The following is a 21,390-nucleotide window of genomic DNA, read 5'->3' as shown; positions in this document are numbered from 1 at the left end:
AAACACTAAGAAAATGTGTCCAGGCTGCACTGAACTGTACAATCCTTGTATTGTGTTTCTCTCTTTGCAATAGCTACGCGTTCTGAGGTCCTGTTGCTGTCTTTCTGATATGTTTGGGGTTTTGCATCCCTCTATAAGTGCCTGTCCTTTCTTCACCCTCAGGACGATGCCAGTAACGCCGAGCTCCGCCCTCCTGCTGATTTTTGGCTTCCTGATTGGTCTGAGCTGCTCCCTGAGCCCCAGAGACCCCAATGTGTGCAGCCTGTGGGAGAGGTGAGGCCAGTTTATCTATGATAAACAAATACATGTTGCTGCTGTGGTATGAAATTAAACACATTTTTAAACACGGCGCTTTTAGCAGCATTCAAGAGGGTCAGCAGCCGGTCAGGGCGCTCATCTGTCACAGTAATGGTCAAGTAAATGTTTATGGAAAAAAACAGCACCACTGCTTTATATACTTGGTCATAGGAGAGTGGAAACTTTTTTTACACAAAAATGCCTCAGTAGAAAATACAACATCTACATCTATTGTTGTTGTTTGACCAGATAAACTGGTTTTCAGCATAGAAATCATTAAGTAACATTAACTGTCACCTAATCAACAAAGTTCAAGGACACATCACTTCATGTCCAAGACAGCTGAGCTGTGTTACATTTTTGTGATGTAAAAAAAAAAGAAAAAGACCAGTGTGTAGGATTCTGTGGCATCTTTCTCTCTCATATGTTATGTATGCATCGATATAGATATATACTGTAGATACAGATATATATTGAGATAATCATATAGAAATTTGTATTTGTATTTCTGTTCTGTTCAGCACAGTGTATAGTCAGTTCAAATTCTGTTGATGCATTATTATATTCACAGTACCTCCATTTTTTTTGTCTTTCATATTCTTGTTATTCTTCCTTCTTTGTTCTTGGTCACTATTTTGGATGTATTACCAAAACAAAGTCCTTGTATATGAAAGTCTGGTTCTAATTCTGCAGTGAGGCTGGATGTAGTCTGCAAACAGCTTTATCCCTGCCCTCAGTTTTTAAACACGTCGGGAAACCTACTGCTGCCTGCAGATAACATGAAAATGTGAAAGTCTGTCTCTAGCATCAGCGTTTGGTTTGTCCACTCAGGGCTACTGTAGAAACACAGCAGGCCAATCTGTTTACTGTGTACATATGAAAGGCTCATTTGAAGCTAAAACACAGTCGTCCTCCAAAAACATCCACGCCGATGTATTTTCAAAGTGAAAACTTTGACCTGCTGGAGGTGGATAGATGGAGACATCTACAAAACATCCTTAGTCATTAAGTCTGGACCAGCGGGCTAGACAATAAATAAGAAAAGTGAGACGTTATTGGAATCGGAGCAGGACTCCTTCTCTTCCTCTTGTGACTGGATGTTTATCTCTTGTCTCCTGGTCAGCTTCACCACCTCAGTCAAAGAGTCCTACTTCCATCCCTACGACCATGTGACGGAGGAGCCCTGTGCGGACCCTCGGACCTCCTACAGATGCATACGCCACAGGTAGCATCAGCGTGATGACTCACTTCCTGTCGGTCTGACTTCCTGTTCCTGTCTGTGGAGGGTCGGAGCTTCCTGCTTGACTGTGTTATTCTTTCAGGATCACCTACAAGACGGCCTACAGGCAGGCGGTGAAGACAGACTATCGCAAGAGGTACCAGTGCTGTCCAGGCTACTACGAGAGCAGAGACAAGTGTGTCCGTAAGTAACTAACCGTCAAACCATCTGACAGTTTTCATCAGTAATTGCTTCCTTTTTTGTTACTGACAATGTCACATGTGCACTTTACCACTTACTTATTTATTGACCTATTCTATCCTTAATTTAAAAGCCTTGGGCTGCAGATCAGCTTCATACCTGCTGCACTTCTGTGCAACAGTCTTTATCTTTATGGTCTTTTGTAAATAAATTAGTTAATAAGCATTAAAATATATTGACTCACACTGTAATTACTTCACAGCTCAAGCAAACACATCTCAATAAGGATGTTTACACTGTGTTAATCGGATTACTTCCCATTGATGACACTAATCTGGTTTTATTTACTATGTAGAAAATCAGTGTAACTGTTAATGAAGATGTGATCCACGTCCAGTGTAGCCACAGGTGCATGTTCACAAAACCAACACGCAAGCGTTCAATGCTACAACCGCTGCTAACACTGATTCAGAAGTGAAACAGTGTCACATTTAGTGCACAGAGTCGTTCATTCTCATTTCTCAAAGAAAGCTGTTTTTTTTTTGTTTTTTTTGTTTTTGGGGTTGTATTTTTTTTCTTTTTTTCCACCAAATGTGCTTCGTCAATGAGGAGCATATGACACTGGAATTACCAAAATTATGGGTTTAATTCCCTCTTGGGCTTCTCATGCTGAAAATGCACAGTATGTTCTGGCAACACGCGCTGGAATTTTCAGCTTTAAACTGTGTTGCAGTCTTGAACACATCTCCGATGCTCCCATCTTGGTAGTTTTAATATTTTCATTACGGTTCAAGGATTTCAATGTCTTTTTTTCCACCAGCAAAGCAGCTGTTAGTGGTGGACTCACTGCTGCCTGTACATCCCAGTGTGGAACAACAAAATTTATAAATCATTATTAGTGTTTGTGTTCATAAATACTCAGATAACTGTGATCTCAACCTTAACTGCAGGAATGGGATGCGTTCACTAAAATCATGATTATCAAGTTGTCCAAAACAAGATTTATTCAGTTTTGGTTTAGTTTGCACTGATTCTTAATTTTCATTTAAAGGGATAGTTCAACATTTTGAATTGGCCCATTGCCATAATCCCTATAGTCTTTGAAGTAGGTTTGTTACCCTTATTTGTCGGTGCAAGCTATTTTTAGAACAGCGGAGCAGAGTCGTGAGCTGCTCAGAGCTACACTACGGAGGCTAATGGGATTTCTTGGTTTCCCTCATCAAACTCATCAAATACACAATCCAACAACTCCAAAACGCTCTGGTGGACAAGTTGTGACCTGCACATTCACCACGCTATGAGATAATAACAGAACGTTATCAGACAGAGTTGTTTTCGAGGTAAATGCAGAGACTGTTTGCCGAAAAACTGACCCCGACGGTAACGCACATTTTGCATGAATTTACCTCGAAAACAACTCTGTCTCGTAACGTTCCGGTATTATCTCATAGCGTGGTGAATGTGCAGGTCTGGTCAGGTTTGGAGTTGTTGGATTGTGTATTTAATGAGTTTGATGAGGGAAACCAAGAAATCCCATTAGCCTCCGTAGCGTAGCTCTTAGCTTGATTTGATTGATTCATGTTTCAGTCACCATGGTATTTCCCAAATAAACTGTTCATACATACTTTGATGCTTAAAATACTGTCCAGAGCCGTTTTACATGACGACAAGCGTAGGTGCAGTGGTTATAATAAGTAACAGTTAGCTGAATGTTGTTACTATCTGAAAATAACAAACGGAAGCAGCTGTCAACAGTTTGCTGACACACTGTCATTGCGCCAGTGGCACACAAATAAAGTGAAACCATGCACGGCTTCACATGGGTGGAGAAAACTCTACCTCATACATCACTGATGATGGTAATAACGTGGTTTTTGTGTGCAGTCCCCTCAACAGGCGACGTTCAGCAGAGATAATATGCATCTTTGTCTGCTCATTGTTGAGCTACGTTTCACAGCAGCCTCAACAAATCCTGAATACCACGTGTGTATGTGTGTGTGTGTGTGTGCAGCCAAACACAAAAGCTTTTGATTTTTGTGACTCACATGAGAAGCCCGCTGATCACTGTTTTATTTCTAACTACATATAATTAGATATAATTACACTCACCTCTGTCATTTTATGACGGTAGCCTTTTCTTAGATCGCCCCAATCTCCCGCCTCCGGTGTCCACACACGTTCATCTGGAGAAAAAACAAAGAGTGAACCGATTGTTTGTTTGTTTGAATGATGGGAAAACAAATGTGCGGTTCTCAGCACCACATGGATACTGTACGTAACACTTGTTGAGTTCAACATGAGAAGCTCTCTGGCACAATTATTAGTTTTCAGCCATAAATGCATGTTTGAAATGACTTAATTAATAGCAGCAGGATTTCTAATGCTGGCATGCACACAGCTCAGAGCTCACTGACAGTATGAATGGCATTCAGCACTAGGGCTTTTGAGTGCTCGGTCGGGCCCAGCTGTCGGGCTGGCAGCCTGTAACTGTTTATGATGGGTGGAATAAATATAGAGAGAACGAATGCAAATCAGCTGAATAGATTGTTGATCGAATAAAACATGCATTTTGAAATAGATTTAACGGGCACACAGTCTTTGGTAATAACACTAATTAGAGGAGGAGGAAGAAGAGGCAGCGTTTCTAGAGCAGGACACAAACAGTTAGCAGCTTGGAAATGTTTCAGAAAAAGCAAATACGAACAAAGTGGCTTTCAATTCATTTGACAGAAAAATTGTGAAATAGTGGTGACGCAATTGATGAACTGGTTTATCATGCGGTGATAAAGGAGAAAAGGGAAGCACAGCCAGAGGCCAGAGTGATATCAGTATTTTTACTGCTCTGATAAACTGTCTGCAGTTGTCAGCGTGTGCATGGAAACACTGGGGAGTCGAATCAGAAAGTTTGATTTGCTTACAAGGAATGCAAACACAAAACATGTGAGCAGAATACACCGTTTTAAGGTTTACTATGAATGAGTGGTATCAGTATGAACCCAAACCCACTGGAAAAAAGACGTGTAAAACAATCATTGTCAAAATATCCACCTTTATCCAGTTATTGGTGTCTAACAACATCCAGTTGGAGTCACATGATGTGGCAGCAGCTCCATATCGCTGCTTTTTATATAACATGCTCGGGATGAATGTTCCCTGCAAAGCTCAGCCTGCTAGAAAATAAGAACTGTTTCTAATCAACAGCTCGCTGCACTAAGGAGTGTGTCCATGGCCGCTGTGTCGCTCCAGACCGTTGCCAGTGCGAGGGAGGCTGGCGAGGAGACGACTGTTCCAGCGGTATGAATCAGCCTTTTCCCCTCGTTCAGACATTTCCTCACTCACTCTCCCTCTCCTTTGCTTTTTTTTTCCTGCCCTCTCTCCATCCCTCCCTCCATTACTTTCTTTCTTCAGGTGCACACATAAACACAGTTCACATACACAACAGGAAATGACAATTGGCCATTGGTCAAGCGGCCGATCTTCACATGCACCATTCCATCACACACCGGAGGCCTTTCCAATGGAAACAGCAAGGGAGCATTACCGCATGCACAGCAATGAGTCATTAATGTCAGCCTCGGTCCAGAAACCAGTTTACTAGTCCAGCAGGACACTGAGCTGCACCTCCACCTCTCACTCACAGTTACTACTCCGCATTATAAAGAATCTTACTCTAACAAACATGTTAAAAATGAGTATGAGAGCAATAAGTTACGAGTTAAATACGGGATGATTTAGTGAAAGTAGCCATACAGTAGTAAATACAAAAAGAGTTTAGACAGACACTATATCCTCTCTCTTTCTACTCGTTATAACTTCTTTTGCAAAACTAGAGTCAGCAGAAATAGTTATATAACGGTTGTTTGAGGTCCAAACTCAGAGCAGAGACTAACTCTGTTTGTCTTTTCTGAGATCTCCATATATCTGTGGAGTGTGAAACCAGGACCACATTTCACGGGGGCTGCTGTTCCCCAAACTCAGATGAAGTTTTCCACCACGTTCAGCCCGTTTCATCACACTCAGCTGGGTCAATAGTACAAGAGCCCTCCTCCATTTCCCCTCTATTCCACTGCACAGAACGGGAATTAGCTCTAACGGGTAGCGGTTGATGTCTTGACAGGGGGATGATGGGAAGGGGAAATGGAAAATGTTACCCCACTCTCTGCCTTGCGTGGCCCAGTTTGTGCCGTCTCTCCTTACACTGCCTCTCTAGCACTGCCCCTCGCTGACGTAAATTTTTCAGTCTTTGTTTTCTCCGTCCACTCGGCTCCTTTTCTCTCTCAGGCCTGGGCTCTGCTGCGTCGGCCTATAATGGAGTCATTTTGGCAGAACCAGACCTGACACTTCCTGGATGCCTGTGTGTTGAGCTATCTAACTGTGGGAAAGAGGAGAGGGGCCTGAGGTTTTCAGTCTAAACGCTCTTAGGACTGGTTGCCCACAGATCTGAGGAGTAGATGAGAGCAGGGAGAAGAATGCCCAGTGTTCAAGATGGTGAAACAAAGAGGGGAGTGAGTAGATACAGAACAGAGTGAAAATGAGAGAATACAGTAGTATTCATTACAGTGACTGAGGTAAGAGAAAGACAGAAGTGTGGCTTATTGGGAGCTTGAAGCGCTCATGTCAGAGAAGTATTAAGTTTTATTTCAGGGCGGAGTTTGAGCTGGAATCAAAAACCAGCAGCAACGACTGCTTGTTAGATGTCCAGGAGATTATGTGAACTTTGGATACAAGCAAAACCCCAAACCACCGCTTGGACAATGCACGGGGGAGAAGGAAGAATGTTCCCACCATAATCAGTTTGCATTCCTTATGAAGGGCTGTGAGGAGATGCCAGATCTGAAGTGCATGTCAATCAACAGGTTTATGAGCACACGCTGATCCAGATACTGCTCATGTGCAAGTAAAAGTCGTATTATGATACTGATATTATGGAAAGACGGATAACTTTTTATTTTTATTTTTATTTTTTTAATAACTTAAAAAAAATAACCAGGTATCAGTGTCATAACTTTAAATTTTAACGATATTACCTCTCATATGTGCATGTAAAATAATATCAGTGTGGTCAGTTTACAAACCACTGCATCTGATTACAGGATATTGAAATTAAATAAATTCAAATCCACTTTGTTCTGGAGCTCAAGCTAAAAGCTGAAAGCTGAGGCTGGGAGCTACAGACACCTACAAATTTACACAAACATATGATCATTTTCTCAATGTGACACATCCTTACTGATTGAATGATTTAAAATCTGCTTCAAACAACCACAGTTACACATTTAACGCACATTAAATTTCACCTCCATCAACACACCAGTAATGGTGAATGAATGAAGTTCAGCACTGAGGACAGCCTGGAGACTTTTACTGGATCTGATTTGTTTTTAAATGTTTTGTTTTGTTTGTTTGAGCGCCACCACCGACTGTGACAAACTGCGATAAATCACTGAACTGTCACGTACAGGTGCAAACACAGCTAAACTTTTCGTCAGATCTCAAACTTCTGGTTATGTCGTGTTGATGCTTACCCTCCGTTAAAACGATCGAATCAAAGCTGGACGCACTCAGGCTTAAGTGAGTGTGTATGATGACGGTAAATAAACTGGGCTACACAAAGAAAGACTTGTACTTAGTGTAAACTGTATGTTTACATGCAGATACACAAACAGACGGGGAGAGTTTTGATTCTGGTCAGCGGAGGCGTCGGACTCTGCCAGCTGGTTGCTCCAACATCACGCATCCAATATGGTGAATTTCACCCCTTTGCTCCTCTGCTGTGTGGACGTATCAGGCCTCAGCTCTTGCCCTGCAGACCCTCAGTAAAGCTCTCCTGCTGTCCTGCAGAATGTCTGTGTAAACACAATCGTGGCTCCAGCTGAGTTTCTCATTACTCAACGTGACACGCTCCTGCAGGACCCCTCTCCTGTGCCCACAAGGAGACTGAGTGAAGTTATGATTCATTTAAAACACAAGAGGCGAGGGTCCTGCTCCGAGTTAGTGCAATAAACACTACAGGCCATGGCAGCGTGGTTTGCACCGAACCAAATTTGGCTCCACTTTACCCTCTGTGCAATTATTGTCAAAGCCGTCCTTGTAGTTTTCAAAGCTGTGGCGGGACACATGTGCAGCAGAGGTAGAAGGAGCACGACATGCGTGACGTGGAGCTTGATTCTGTGCACGTATGTCTGCTGAGAAAAAAAAAAAGATTCACAGAGGTCAGCGTGAAATTGTTGGCATGGTTTTGAGGGGGAGATAACTGAGGCTCATCCATCTGTTACGTCAGTGTTGTTAAATCGGCTATCACATTTTCTCGATGCTGTTCGATGTCCAAGACAGTCAAAGTTATTGATGAGAAATTTGAGGAATGCACCCATGACCAATGCAGGCTCTCGCAGTGGGCCGAGATCTCTTCATCATGAATTGAAATCCAAACTGTGTGTGAATGTCCACTGCACACTAACCCCCAATCCCACCCCCAGCCGATCTTTAGGCCGCTGTAAAATTAACCATTTAAAACTGGTCCGTCTTGTGAGCCCCATGCAAATCTCCCTGCCAATGTCAAATTATTTGTTGGTAACATAACACTGCCGAGCTAAAGGCCCAGATTTGGATGTAGGAGCATGAGGGAGATTCACAGTAATGTGTGGAGGAGACAGTATGCCTGCCTGCCCCCCCACCCCTCACCCCATGCCCCACCCCCATGCACTCTTCCTTTCCTGTTTCTGTGCTGTTGTTCATCTCTTTGCTGCCGAACACATTAAATTTAATCACATTTGTTTCTGTTTGTTTTTCATGACATCATATACGTCTGTAAGTGTACACCGAGGTTTATGGGAGGAAAAGTGAATTAGGAGAAACAAAACTGACACAAAACGATCATATTTGCCCTGAATGCAATTCACAATAATCATGTTTAATGTTATTTTGCTTTGGTGTTTTCATTCAAGTTCCAGTAATGCAGAGTAAGTTTGACTCAGTGTTTGGAGGAGCAGGCGTTTTACTGGAAGCTGACTGGAAAATATGGGCAATGAAAACAAGAACTTCTCTGGTGTAAACGTGTGAGGCAGCACTGGAAAAAAAGAAAAAATTCTTCTGGATATGTGAAAAACCAGAAAACAGAAATCTGTAAAATCTCTCATTAGAAGCTCAAATCCCAATTCATCTTTTCTACAAATAAACAAAGGGATCAGATTGTGTTTCAACATCTTGGCTGAACAACAAAGCTTGGAACAATCTACTGCACAATAAATAAATAACAGTTGTCTCCTTACTTTCCAGCCTGTGATGATAAACACTGGGGCTCAGGCTGCAGTCAGCAGTGCAAGTGTGAGAACGGAGCTCTGTGTGATCCCGTGAAGGGGGCGTGCCAGTGTCCTCCAGGGTTCATAGGACGCAACTGCGAGGAGTCGTGTCCAGCAGGCACCTTTGGGAAGGGCTGTCTGCAGAAGTGCAAGTGTGGGACCGGGGGGTCCTGTGATAAGGCAACAGGAGAGTGCGTCTGTCGGGATGGATTCACTGGGACGTTGTAAGTTCACAAGCCTCATCTGAAACTTCTGAATCTAGGTTAAAAAAAGAGAAAGAGACAAACAAGTTAATCGAAAACTACATGTAAACCTGCAGTTACAGGATCAAAACCATTATGATTCATCCTCTGGGGAGCACGAGTGTCTGAACCAGATTTTCACAATGATCCACCCAACAGTAATTGAGATATTTCAATCTGGACCAAAGCAACACTTCACAGAACCACAGTCCTCGAGCAGCGCTCAACATTTACACAACGCCCCATTTGGTACGAGCCATTTTTAGAGAGTGTCTAGTTCTTATTTCATTTAGAGGACACTACATTTCTTTACACTTCATTATCTTGGAGGGTCTGACAGACACGGATGATTTCATAGCCAACAACATTATTTTTCCACAACTCAATTCTTAAGATGGAGTAAAAGAGACGCTGATGTACTACACTCTAATCCATGAGTCATGTGTTACGCCCCATTTTTTTCAGATGCCCCCGAGGATGAGTAAGCACTGAAAACTCTTCCCCAGATATTAGTGGAAACTCTTATACTGCCAATGTGAAAGCACAACACGCCACTTTGAGCTAAATGAAAAGAGGGCTTGGCAACATTGATGAGGGGATAAACCTCTGTGATGAATTGTGTATATCTGAAGTCGATCCATGTTATTTCACCTCCAGGGTGCATTAGAAAATATAATATCCTAGCAGTGAATTGTGCTGCAGGAAGTTTCAGCCAAGTCATTTGATTGGTCAAAGACATGGTCAAAGACATGTTCCAACTGCACTGATGAGTCCCACAAAGCCTTTGTCCTGCCAAGCCTTATAGTAATGAGGGAGCTACTGTTTTCTTTTTTAACCTTCTACTATTTTTCTTTAGTTCAAGTAGAATATGATACGGCAGCATGGCAGGTTTAATGTAGCCTGTGTACACACAACTACTCTACAGTCACATGATTTCAACATCTATAAACTGTGTGCGGTCACATCAAATCCAACGTCCAACATTTAAAATTTTGCAACCAAACTGTGTGCGACAACATACTTAACATACCAAAGATGTGAATGATGCAAAATTATAATAGTCATTTTTACTTTAATGTGTACATCACTTTAATGTTAACACTGATGAAGCAGGGGACTAATTATAATTACATTCCATACAGCTGGACAGTTTTAATTTTCATCTCAGCTCCAAAATAATCGTACCTATAGCAACATGTTATTCATATTATATATGATGTATTACATGATTCATGATATGACGCCAGGCTTGCATAGACAGCCCCCCCATGATGATTATAATTTGTATTATTCATCTGAATTTGTAAAATAACAATAACTGAGGTGATCAAAATAGAAGAGTGGAAGCAAAAAAAACAAAAAACAGAAATGGAAATACTCAGGAATTTGTACTTCAGTATTGTTTCTTCTCCACCACTGTTTGTGCTGAGGCTTCAATATTCAATCTTATAAAAACTGTGAATACTCATTTTGTGCTTTTTTAAATGTAGAACAAAACAATTACTTCATTCCTTAGGAATGTCCAAGGACACACGGGGTGTTTTTGCCTGAAGTGATCCATTACACTGCTTTAATAGCATTTTCTTTGTCTCTCTCCACAGCTGTGAGAAGGCGTGTCCCAGGAGATGTCAGGCGCGCTGTCCCTGCCAAAATGGTGGCATCTGTAGGGGCAAAGGGATCTGCGCTTGTCCCCCTGGGTGGACGGTACGTTTTTTTTATAGCTTTAACCTCACGCTGACTCTAACTTACACATTATCTGTGGAGGTTTCCAGATTTCAAATAAGCTCAAATGTTATTTTCCAGCTGGCTCAAAATTTTGGACAAACAGTCTTTTTCTCAACTCAGACTTATTCCTAAAGACGTTTAGACGGCAACCTGTTGTCTCTGGGGACCTGCAGTTTCATGGTTTTCCATTAACGTGAGACATTTATCATGAGGTGTCTTTGCTCTTGGAAGAGAAGAGGAGACATGATTGTGATCCCATCTGAGAGCAAACAGATTATTTTCTAAGTAGTTGCATAAACTGCTCGTGTTTTTGTTCCAGTTCTTGAGTGAATCAGTCTTTTTATGCCTCTTGAGTGCATTTTTTCCTCTCTTCTCTGCAGGGTGCAGTTTGCACAGAGCGATGTCCAGAGGGACGGTTTGGACCAAACTGTGCTGAGGAGTGCCTTTGTCACAACAGGGGCAAATGTAACCCTGAAACTGGACAGTGCCAGTGTGCCAAAGGTTTCACTGGTAACAGGTGTGCACCCTTATACAGATTCTGTATTGGCCTTTACTACCCTCTCATGTGCATGAGATGAATTCATACCGTCTGGTATAGTCAATGACAGCATCTCTATTCACCGCAAAAGAAGAAGAGTCAAAACAGAAAACTCTCCTCCAGGCAAAGAGTGTAATTGAATCCTTAGTCAGAAAAAGCCGGGTTACATGTTTCAGCAGTGATGTCCTTTGATGTAAATCAGTGGCGTTTGCTGTGCACTGATGTCACATTACATGATTTCTGGTCACTGAACAGTTGTTAATTTAAGCCGTTCTTTAGTTTTTATGTCAAAATCTATTTATAATTTAACAAACACCAGAGACAGGAGAATACAGACTAATGGCTAACATCATGCTGGTGAACCGCAACTCAAGACAGAAGTTTACATTTGGTTTATGGGCGAATCAAGACCAGACATGTGCATTGCTTTCTCTGAACTGTATCTACATAATGTTTTTGCGTTCTGCCCCCAGGTGTAACGAGGAGTGTGATCCAGGCACTTATGGTCAGGACTGTAAAGGTGTGTGTGACTGTGCGAACGGCGCTCGCTGCTACAACATCGATGGGGGCTGTCTGTGCGAGCCAGGCTTCAGTGGTCCACACTGCAGGGACAGGATGTGTGCGCCAGGCAAATATGGCATGCACTGTGAACGCACATGTCTGTGTCAGGACAAACACACACTCAGGTGAGCGGCTGCTGACAGGACAGGTAGCCTAACTAACAACTGGTCGCCTCATTTTGACTTCACTTCAGATTTGTGCTGCTTTCTACAGCAGCGGAGGCTTCTCGTTTAGTAAAGAATGAAACATTGCTTGAAATTAAATCTTACCTTCATAAAGCAGGTCCAAGATCTGCAGGTTTTGAAGTCCTCACCTGTGGCAAAAAAACAGAAAGTTAGCTGTGCTAATGCTGAAAGGCCTCAATTCAAACACAGCTATGTTAGCAACCTGGTACCTGGAAAACAAAGACCAGCTAACATGACATGGCTAATAGTTTGAACAGACAAGATAGCTCTATGCTAGCCCATGCTAGCCTATGCTATGCTAGCTCTTACCTGTGTCATCCTACTGAGGTTGAGTGGCTGATTTAAATGGGGCACACCCACACAGGTGTTTTCACTCAACCTGATTAGGACTGAGGGGGCATGTACACACCTCATCTCCCTTCTCTCCTGTTGCACCTGCATCACTCTTGTCTTGAGGTCTAATCAGCCGGACAACTGAAAACACCTGTGTGAGTGTGGGTCAGTCAGGTAGCTCAGCTTGAGTTATTCCTCAATTGGCTTTATGCACAGCTCCACTACTTCCTGAAATAAGCCAGCGCCTTTATTTCCTGTCTTACATTATTGGACCAACTGATTAGACTAATCCAGGTGTGTCTGACCTCACAACAATGGTCAGGCACACCTGGATTAATCAGTTTGTCCAATAAGATAGGAAACAAAGGAGCTGGCTTAAGATCAGGAAGTAGTGGAGCTGTGCATAAAGCCAATTGTCTGTGGGATAAGATGATTTCCCATCTCACATCGTTTCTGCTGTTAGAATGTCTAACTAACTAAATAACTAAGGGAACACCCAAAGCACACCTTGTGTTATGCATTTTTTTTTTTTTTTACAAGCACTTTTCATACATTTTCCTGTAGTTTTATACTTTTTATGATTGTATTTAATTTTTTGAGCATTATTTTAGTTATTTCATACACCCTAATGGTACAGCTCAGACGCATCCTCAGTGATGAACCCATTATTTTGACTTTTTTTTTTCTTCTAGTGTTTTATCTTTCTACACTGGCACACACTATTTTTGTCTTGGTGTGTGTGTGTGATGGTTTCTTCTGTTTCTATTGCTCAGCTGCCATCCAATGAAAGGAGAGTGCACGTGCCAGCCAGGCTGGGCGGGACTGTACTGTAATGAGACGTGTGCTCATGGTTTCTACGGTCACGGTTGCCTGGAGCCGTGTCTGTGTGTGAATGGAGGGGTGTGTGACAGCGCCACTGGCCAATGTCAGTGTGCCCCCGGGTTCAAGGTGAGACTTAGCTACAAACTGACTCACTGCTCTTAGACCTAATGACTTTAACTATTTTTACTGTGGCCTACATGCAACATTAAGATCTCACATATTATCTGCTTTATTTAAGGTAATGTTATTTTCTGTTGCAGGGGCCTCACTGTGAGAGTCAATGTAAAAGTGGGACCTACGGAAAGAACTGCTCCCTTGAGTGTTCCTGTAAAAACTTTATCGACTGCTCACCAGTTGACGGAAACTGCTTCTGCAAAGAGGGTAAAACACTAAGATGGATTCAAAAACACACATACACAGAGGGACTATTGAATATTTGACTGATAAATAGGCTACCTGGAGCAAAACTGGTGAATGAACTTTAGATGGACCATAAAGCCAGGCTGACGGTCCCACTCCCTTGTATGTCTGCAGGCTGGCGAGGGTCCGACTGTTCCACCCCCTGCTCTGAGGGAACCTGGGGCCCAGGATGCAACGCCACCTGCCACTGCGCCAACGGGGCAAAATGTAACCCTGCAGATGGATCCTGCACCTGCATCGCCGGCTGGCAGGGGGCGCGCTGTGACCAACCATGCCCCGTAAGTGCCTGGAAATGAGGCTTATTATCAGCTTCTGTCATTTGTATTTTTTGCAGCAGGTAGAAAGGAAGTGGGCAGATTCATCCTGAAGATGTCAAACTAGACATAATGGTGTAACTGTTGTTGGGAATTCCTGTAATTCAAGATGTTTTTTTTTCTAAAACAAATATAGGAACCCACTTCCTTGCACAGAGAGTAGATTGTACCACCAGGTTTTCAAATTGAAAGCTAGGGGATCAATACAAACCATAAATCTGTTTCCTTTTATAAAATTTGCACATTGACACATGTATGTTGGTCAATAAAGACTTTAGTAAAAAATAAAATAAAAAAAACACTGTAAAAACTGCGAATGGAAAGATAAATTACAAATGTATTTAAATACATTTAGTGCATACAATTCTGAATATTTGAATATACTATACTGTATTCACACATATAATGAAATGAAATATAAGATAAAATCAGAAATACAGGGGGCTGTGAAGTGCAGATTTGGACACAGTGTAATGAAAATATCAGCTTTGTTGCTCATTCTTTGTTTGCGTCACTCCTGCAAAATGTCCTGCATTCAAATACAGCACTGTGAAAACACGAAGACATGAAACACTAAGTGCACCACATATTTATTCTATGTCAAGTGGAGTAGACAAATGAGCCACTATCTCTGATAAGACTCAACACAAATCATGAGGTTGATAATTAGACAGAACGTGTTTGTTCTGGTTGGACAGTTTGTAGAAACGTTGTCCAGCTTTTCATCCCTTACCTCACCCTCACCCTGTACGCTTTAATCTGAGGTTTGGAAGTGTCGCCCACTTGCCTTTGCCACGCCAGCCCACCAGGTTGTCTATATGACAACACACTGCCAGTGTAGTATTTTGTCTGACTCTGACTGTGTTGGCCGAATGTCGAAGAGATTCCCCTGACAATTCTGTGCCCGTTGGCATTTGTTCACATGTGCAGATGGGCTCATTTGGGCCAAGCTGCCTGAAGAGGTGTGATTGTGTTCATGCCGACGGCTGCCAAGCAACCACCGGGGAGTGCCACTGTCTGCCAGGATGGTGGGGTAAGTGATGACGTCCTCCTGGTCTCGCTGCCAGTTTGGCTTTTGTATCACAGATAAGTCTGGTCCAACAGAAATGAGCGAGCCACAGGTTTGATTCTGATCACACTGCTGTCTGAGCTGAAGGACCAGCACTGAGACTGAATGTGTGTCCCTAACTTGAAATAACCTACATTTATGTCAAGCCTTTTTAACCATACAAAAGATTTCCACTTGCATAGGTCTGATGTTGTGCTTCTCATGCAGCCTTTATCTTTTATTTTATCATTTCTATAGGGTAAATAAGCAATCACAGTCAACAAATTGTTTGTACTTATGCCATTCTCTGAAGTACTATTTGTATATTTACTTACAATACTGTACAATACACAAATACATTTCCTTCACCCAAAACCTTAGAAAAAGTGACATTTTCCTCAAGTAAAATCAGGTAATATACTTAAAATATTAAAAGTTAATTTTAATTTTATAATACATTAATGTATCATGTTACTGTTGTAATTTGTCAGAATTTAGCCAATTTAATTACTTTATTTACACAGATGAGTGTTTTACACTTTACCTGTGCCTTCTATTTTATAATCACACGTTTTGTATGTTTATGTAAAATACTGTAGTGCAGTGATATAGATGAATAAAGTTCCATAAAATTGTACATATATTTCAAAATGTTGCTTATTAAACATCTGCACATTGTTTCATTGCACCATTGATTGCATTGTAATTCAGCTGAAAGAAAGAAATGTAATAAAACTTAACTGCTGCTGATGCGTTTAAGGACACCGAGGCACCATATTTCCGAATTAACTGCCAAACAACAACTTTTTAAAAAGGAACAAAAACATCAAACCATACTTCTCTTAATTTTTGACACATGAATATATATATTTTGGCAGTCAGCTCCCTAATCTCATTATCTCATAACGTCAGTTTCTCATTGTCACACCACTCATGAAATTCCTTTCACTGCTCATCAGTTGTAACAGACCAGGTTTCACTGCTTCTCTCATCATTCCCCTCTCTCGTCGTCGTCCAGGTCCCCGCTGCAGTGAGCCGTGTTCAGAGGGCTTGTGGGGGCGCCACTGTAACCAGACCTGTTTCAAGCATTGTCCCAACAGTGACACTTGCTTGAGGGAAAACGGAGCGTGCGTGTGTCGTCCCGGTTACTGGGGAGTCACCTGCCAGAACAGTGAGTGTTGAGGTGACGTGGGTTTTGCTGTGTAGTAACATCTGGCCCCGCCCGGCTCACTCTTTTATCTGTGTCCACCAGAATGCAGAGCTGGGATGTATGGCGAGCAGTGCAGCTCGTCCTGCCCGTCCTGTGGACAGACGTACCGCTGCCATCATGTGACGGGAGAGTGTGACTGCCTGCCTGGATACACGGGACACAACTGTGATCAAGGTCGGTGTGTGTGACCTCTGTAAATAAACATTCTCTAAGAGTTGAAGAAGAAAATCTTCATTCAGCCTTCATATCAGAAGTGGATGTCATTCAATAAGGTGCATTGTGTGTTTTGCAGTTTGTCCAGCTGGTTACTATGGTAAACAGTGCTCTGAAGTGTGCATTAAATGTGCCAACAACTCGACGTGCGACCACCGGGACGGTCACTGTGAATGTCTGCCTGGCTGGACTGCGACTGACTGCTCCATACGTGAGTGCCACATGAGTTCATACAGCGACTAGAAAAACAGCTCACATTTAAAATATAACTGCTCTGAGGACAGTTCAGTCGATCGCTGGATCCTTTGGTATAATTTGCTTTACATTTTCCTCGCTGTCATCAATTAATCTGTGTAATAAGCAATCATTTGCTCTGTGAAATGTGAGAAAATTAAAGTGGGAAAATCTTGTTACTGTTTCCCACAAGCCAAGGTAATAATGAATGACTTGTTTCATACAACCAACAAATTAAGTAACTGTGACAGAGAAAATCCTCACATTGTAGGAGGTGAAATCCGTTTGCTGGAAATATAAATAATTATTAAAAGTCTTAACTGATTTTCTGTCTTGTTGATCAGACAATCATTGCAGCTCAAATTTTCTCCAAATTTCAAATTAAAATGACTTCAGAGACATTGCAAAATAGAACTGAATATTGTTGTATTTAGTGTCGCAGCAGTTGCCACAAATTTGGTGAAATAATGTGCCCACACATTATGGTTGCATGGATGATAAGATGTGAGTACCGTGTGTTTTTCAGCCTGCAGCCCTGGACGCTTCGGCCCGTTCTGTACTCAGACCTGCTCCTGTCCAGCCAACCTCATCTGTGACCGATTCACTGGAGACTGTGTTTGTGAAAGTGGAGGAGACGACTGCAAACAAGGTATTCAACAAACAGACAAACAGGCTTTTCATAAATGTAGGAGCTCACACCTGCCTGATAATCTGCCACTTCACATACAGTATGTAAACCTTTTGTCATTAAGTCCTTGTCTGAATGGCTATGTCTGTCCTTTCTCAGAGGTAGAAAGTTAAAGGTCTCATATTGTATAATAATGGATTTATATGTGTTTTTTTTAGGGCCGGGACTTTAACGCGTTAATTACGATTAATTAATTACACAAACATTAACGCGTTAAAGAAATTAACGCATTTTAATCACACTTATTTTGCACCGCATAACGTTTCTCACTGGATGAGTTTCAGGCGTACTGATTACACTGGAGCACAATCATCTAACAAGCCGCCGACACTGTTAAAAACATCCATGCACTGATCACTGCAAGGGAGAGAGGAGGTGAAAAGAGACAACAACACTGTTACCTGTTGTATACTGGCCTCAGGCTGTACCATCGCTAAGAAACCAGTGAGTAACGAGTTAAAGCTATGGTCTACAATTTGGAGCATTGGTAATTATTATTTACATCATTTATACAGCGATTATGGTCCTGTGGTCCGATATACACGCGCCCTGCTGAGCCGCAGCCTGAGCGGGTCTCTCTGCACTGCGGCGCCGCGGAGCTCCAGGCCCCGGTCTTTCTGCTCCTCTCCCCCAGACACAGCACCCTGTGGCCGGTCACCCAGCGCGAGGAGTCTCCCTGTAGCATGCATGAGGCTGTGCTAATAGCTGCTAATGGCGGCGCTGCTCGTACCAGCGGTCGCCGCGGTCCTGTTGCCAGGGACGGCGACGACGGCAACTGGCTCCGCCTCGTTACCGGCAGCTGGTGCACAGCGGCGGCATCGGGACCGGCGCCGCCGCTATTAGTAGGCTAGCGCCGAGCACAGCCTCATGCTACAGGGAGACTCCTCGCGCTGGGTGACCCAGGATGGGGTCCTGTGTCTGGGGGAGAGGAGCAGGAAGAGTCGGGGCCTGGAGCTCCGCGGCGCCGCGGTGCAGAGAGGCCCGCTCAGGCTGCTGCAGCAGCGGTGCTGAGTTCATGTTGAACAGGTAATCTTTGGTTTTATTGTGGAAGTTGTGACTGTGAATATGACATTTTACTCCACATTCAGTTTCTGCAGGCAGCAGCAGGCTTGTTGCTTGCGCGCTCTGCTCTGGGAAGGGAGGGCGTGTTTAAAAAAAAAAAAAAAAAAAAAAAAAGCGCTCGTCGCGGGGAAGCTGAGAACAGCGGAGTTTCCTTTGCTGCAGCTGAACAGCAGATATGTGGTCAAGACCTACAGACCTGTCAGTGTTTCATGGTGCATAAGACTTCAACCTCAGAGCTGTCTGTCTTCAGACTGTCCTGACCTGTCCCTGAACATCACACAGGGACAACATGGAGCTGCCTGTGTGATTGGTTACTGAGTTTTATTAATGTTTACATCAGGCTGAGTTCAACAAATCAGTTTATGCTACTGTGATTTAAGTAGCCTAGTTAAATACTACAGTAATCATCATAGTGTATTGGCAGGAAAGACCATTTAATCTGTATGTATCAAATATTAATAATGAATTAATTGATAATTTGCATCCCTAGTCTGTTGGTCTTGGTTAAAGCAGATATCAGTGGAATTTTTTTGTTAATATAAGTCCTAAATAGTCCTATTTTCCGTCAGCAATCACTTACATGAAGTATTTCAGCCTAAACACGAGTCTCTCCGTCACTTTGCTCTGCTGTAACCCGAGGAGAAAATTTTCCTTGTGGGATACAAGTGTTATCCAATGAGGAGAGAGAACGGCATGAAGGGCTGTGTGTGCAGCCAAGGGATGCGCGTGAATGTGGTGACGTAGCACGAGGACCAATTGATGCCTGACAAGGGCGGGGGCTGCTAACTCATGGTGCGTTCAAAGAAACTCGTACTTTGTGTTTTTCCTTCCTGTGAAGTCATACCAGTTCGATCTGGTACGAGTTCACGGGTCGGAAGTTACGAGTGGCCGTTATAGGGAACTTCCACAGACAACAGGATGGTAAAAACACGAGCTACGGGTTACCTGGAACGCTACCAAGTCGTAGTTGTGACTTGAAGCTGTAACTTACGGTTTCAAAAGCCTGCCTTGAACGCAGCATTAGCCGAAACGGCCGTGAAGCTGATATCTGCTTTAAGTACCACCTTGAAAAAAAACAATGTTTTGTTGCTTAAGCTTATGTATTCAGTCATTCAATGGTATACTAAAATCCATGTGAAAAAAAAGCTCAGGTCAAATATTTATATGCGATTAAAATGCGATTAATTGCGATTAATTAATTACAACGCCTCTGATTAATTCGATTAATTTTTTTAATCGAGTCCCGGCCCTAGTTTTTTTTAATTATAAAGCTCATCTTGTTGATGCTGTTAAAGTATCAAAGCCTCAGTCTATAGACAAATAAACACAGCCTACATTCATAAACTGAGTCTAAAAATGAGCTGGCAGGACTTCTGTAACTCTGTGATGTCACAACAAAGCAGTCACTGTTTCCCTGAAATCGTGATATTTTATTAAATCAATCAGAAGAGAAGATCAGATCCTCTCTTCTGATTTACCAAATGTTGTTACTACTGTAGACCTCCAGACAGAAACCTGGGAGAGATGTGAAACTGTATCAATATGGTAATAAAAAACACAAATAAATCCCGTTGTGCATCAACACTTAAAACAAAACACTGTAAAAGTATAAAATGATTGAATGAAAGCTTCTCTAACAGCTCTACTTGCCCTGTTTGACAGAAGCACCTGAGCAGTCAGGCAGCGTCATGGTGCCCCTGCCCCCCGGCGAGAGAGAGTCGTGGGGGGCCATCAGCGGCATCGTTGTGCTGGTCATCCTGGTGGTGCTGCTGCTGGCTCTGCTGCTGCTCTACCGCCGCCGGCAGAAGGACAAGCAGAACAACACGCCGACCGTCTCCTTCTCCACCAGCCGCACTGTCAACTCAGAATACGCTGTTCCAGGTACAGTACAGCAGAGACAGCGGTTGTAACGACTCGTACACCAAGAGATCAGTCACTATTTGCTCACTGTAGCAGGAAATGTACAGTTTCCTTCACTGAAGCTACAGCACATGAGGACATGAATGCATGTTTGTCACAAATTTAGAGATTGTGTGTTGTGTTTTTTTTTATTTTTTGATGAATCCTTAAGGCAAAACATCCACCATTTTTATTTATGATGGACAAATTAGATGTTGTAACAGGTGACACCATGTTAAAGTCCAGAGCCTCTGTGCTGTTTGCAGAATCTGAGATCACATTTCCTGTAAATGTCATCGCTGCTTCTGACAGGAAGGCGTGTTCCTGTTTAATGTTTTATTGATTTCAAACTGATGTGAAGCGTATCTTAAAAGGCCCAACTGCAATATGATGGACTGGGAAAACATTTAGGTTCTCTCTGGCATTTCCTATGAATTTATTATCATATTTTGACGTTTCTTATTGGTGCTTATTGAAGTGGTTTTTGCTCCTGTCTCATGGTTGTGTTGTTTTAATTAGTGATCCACAGAGATGCTTTTTATTGACCTTGAGGTAACTTCATTGCGGCAGATGTGAATCCATGTGTTTGTTTTTGGCCTGCAGATGTTCCTCACAGTTACCACCACTACTACTCCAACCCCAGCTACCACACACTGAGCCAGAACAGGCCTCCGCTGCCGCACCTCCCCAACAACCACGACCGCACTATCAAGGTGAGTGTCACGGTTCATTCAGGGCTACTGAATCATATGACATTAAAGGGATACTTCACCCAAAATTCAAATTTCACTCATTATCTACTCACCCTCATGTCAACTTAGAGCTGTGAGAATTTTCAGAGTCCTCCGTGCCTTCTTGGAGTTACGGGGGGGTCCGCGCGG

At 42.7% G+C, this 21,390-nt stretch overlaps 1 protein-coding gene across 1 annotated transcript in view; it reads left to right on the top strand.

Moving 5' to 3' along the window:
* pear1 (platelet endothelial aggregation receptor 1) overlaps positions 1-21,390 on the top strand; it is a 51,516-nt gene that overhangs the window by 23,603 nt on the left and 6,523 nt on the right. The window contains exons 2-19 of the mRNA XM_083989119.1: positions 163-273; positions 1,421-1,522; positions 1,620-1,720; positions 4,919-5,011; positions 8,993-9,239; positions 10,859-10,961; positions 11,363-11,499; positions 11,994-12,206; positions 13,373-13,547; positions 13,682-13,802; positions 13,956-14,119; positions 15,086-15,188; positions 16,222-16,374; positions 16,456-16,587; positions 16,706-16,837; positions 17,387-17,509; positions 20,273-20,491; positions 21,113-21,222. Coding sequence (XP_083845245.1) covers positions 167-273; positions 1,421-1,522; positions 1,620-1,720; positions 4,919-5,011; positions 8,993-9,239; positions 10,859-10,961; positions 11,363-11,499; positions 11,994-12,206; positions 13,373-13,547; positions 13,682-13,802; positions 13,956-14,119; positions 15,086-15,188; positions 16,222-16,374; positions 16,456-16,587; positions 16,706-16,837; positions 17,387-17,509; positions 20,273-20,491; positions 21,113-21,222 — 2,535 coding nt within the window. The 5' untranslated portion in view covers positions 163-166. The remainder of the gene's footprint in view (positions 1-162; positions 274-1,420; positions 1,523-1,619; positions 1,721-4,918; positions 5,012-8,992; positions 9,240-10,858; positions 10,962-11,362; positions 11,500-11,993; positions 12,207-13,372; positions 13,548-13,681; positions 13,803-13,955; positions 14,120-15,085; positions 15,189-16,221; positions 16,375-16,455; positions 16,588-16,705; positions 16,838-17,386; positions 17,510-20,272; positions 20,492-21,112; positions 21,223-21,390) is intronic.

This window comes from Trachurus trachurus, assembly GCF_905171665.1.
Source record: "Trachurus trachurus genome assembly, chromosome: 16".
Lineage (NCBI taxonomy): Eukaryota > Metazoa > Chordata > Actinopteri > Carangiformes > Carangidae > Trachurus > Trachurus trachurus.
This window is presented reverse-complemented; position numbering and strand designations above follow the sequence as displayed.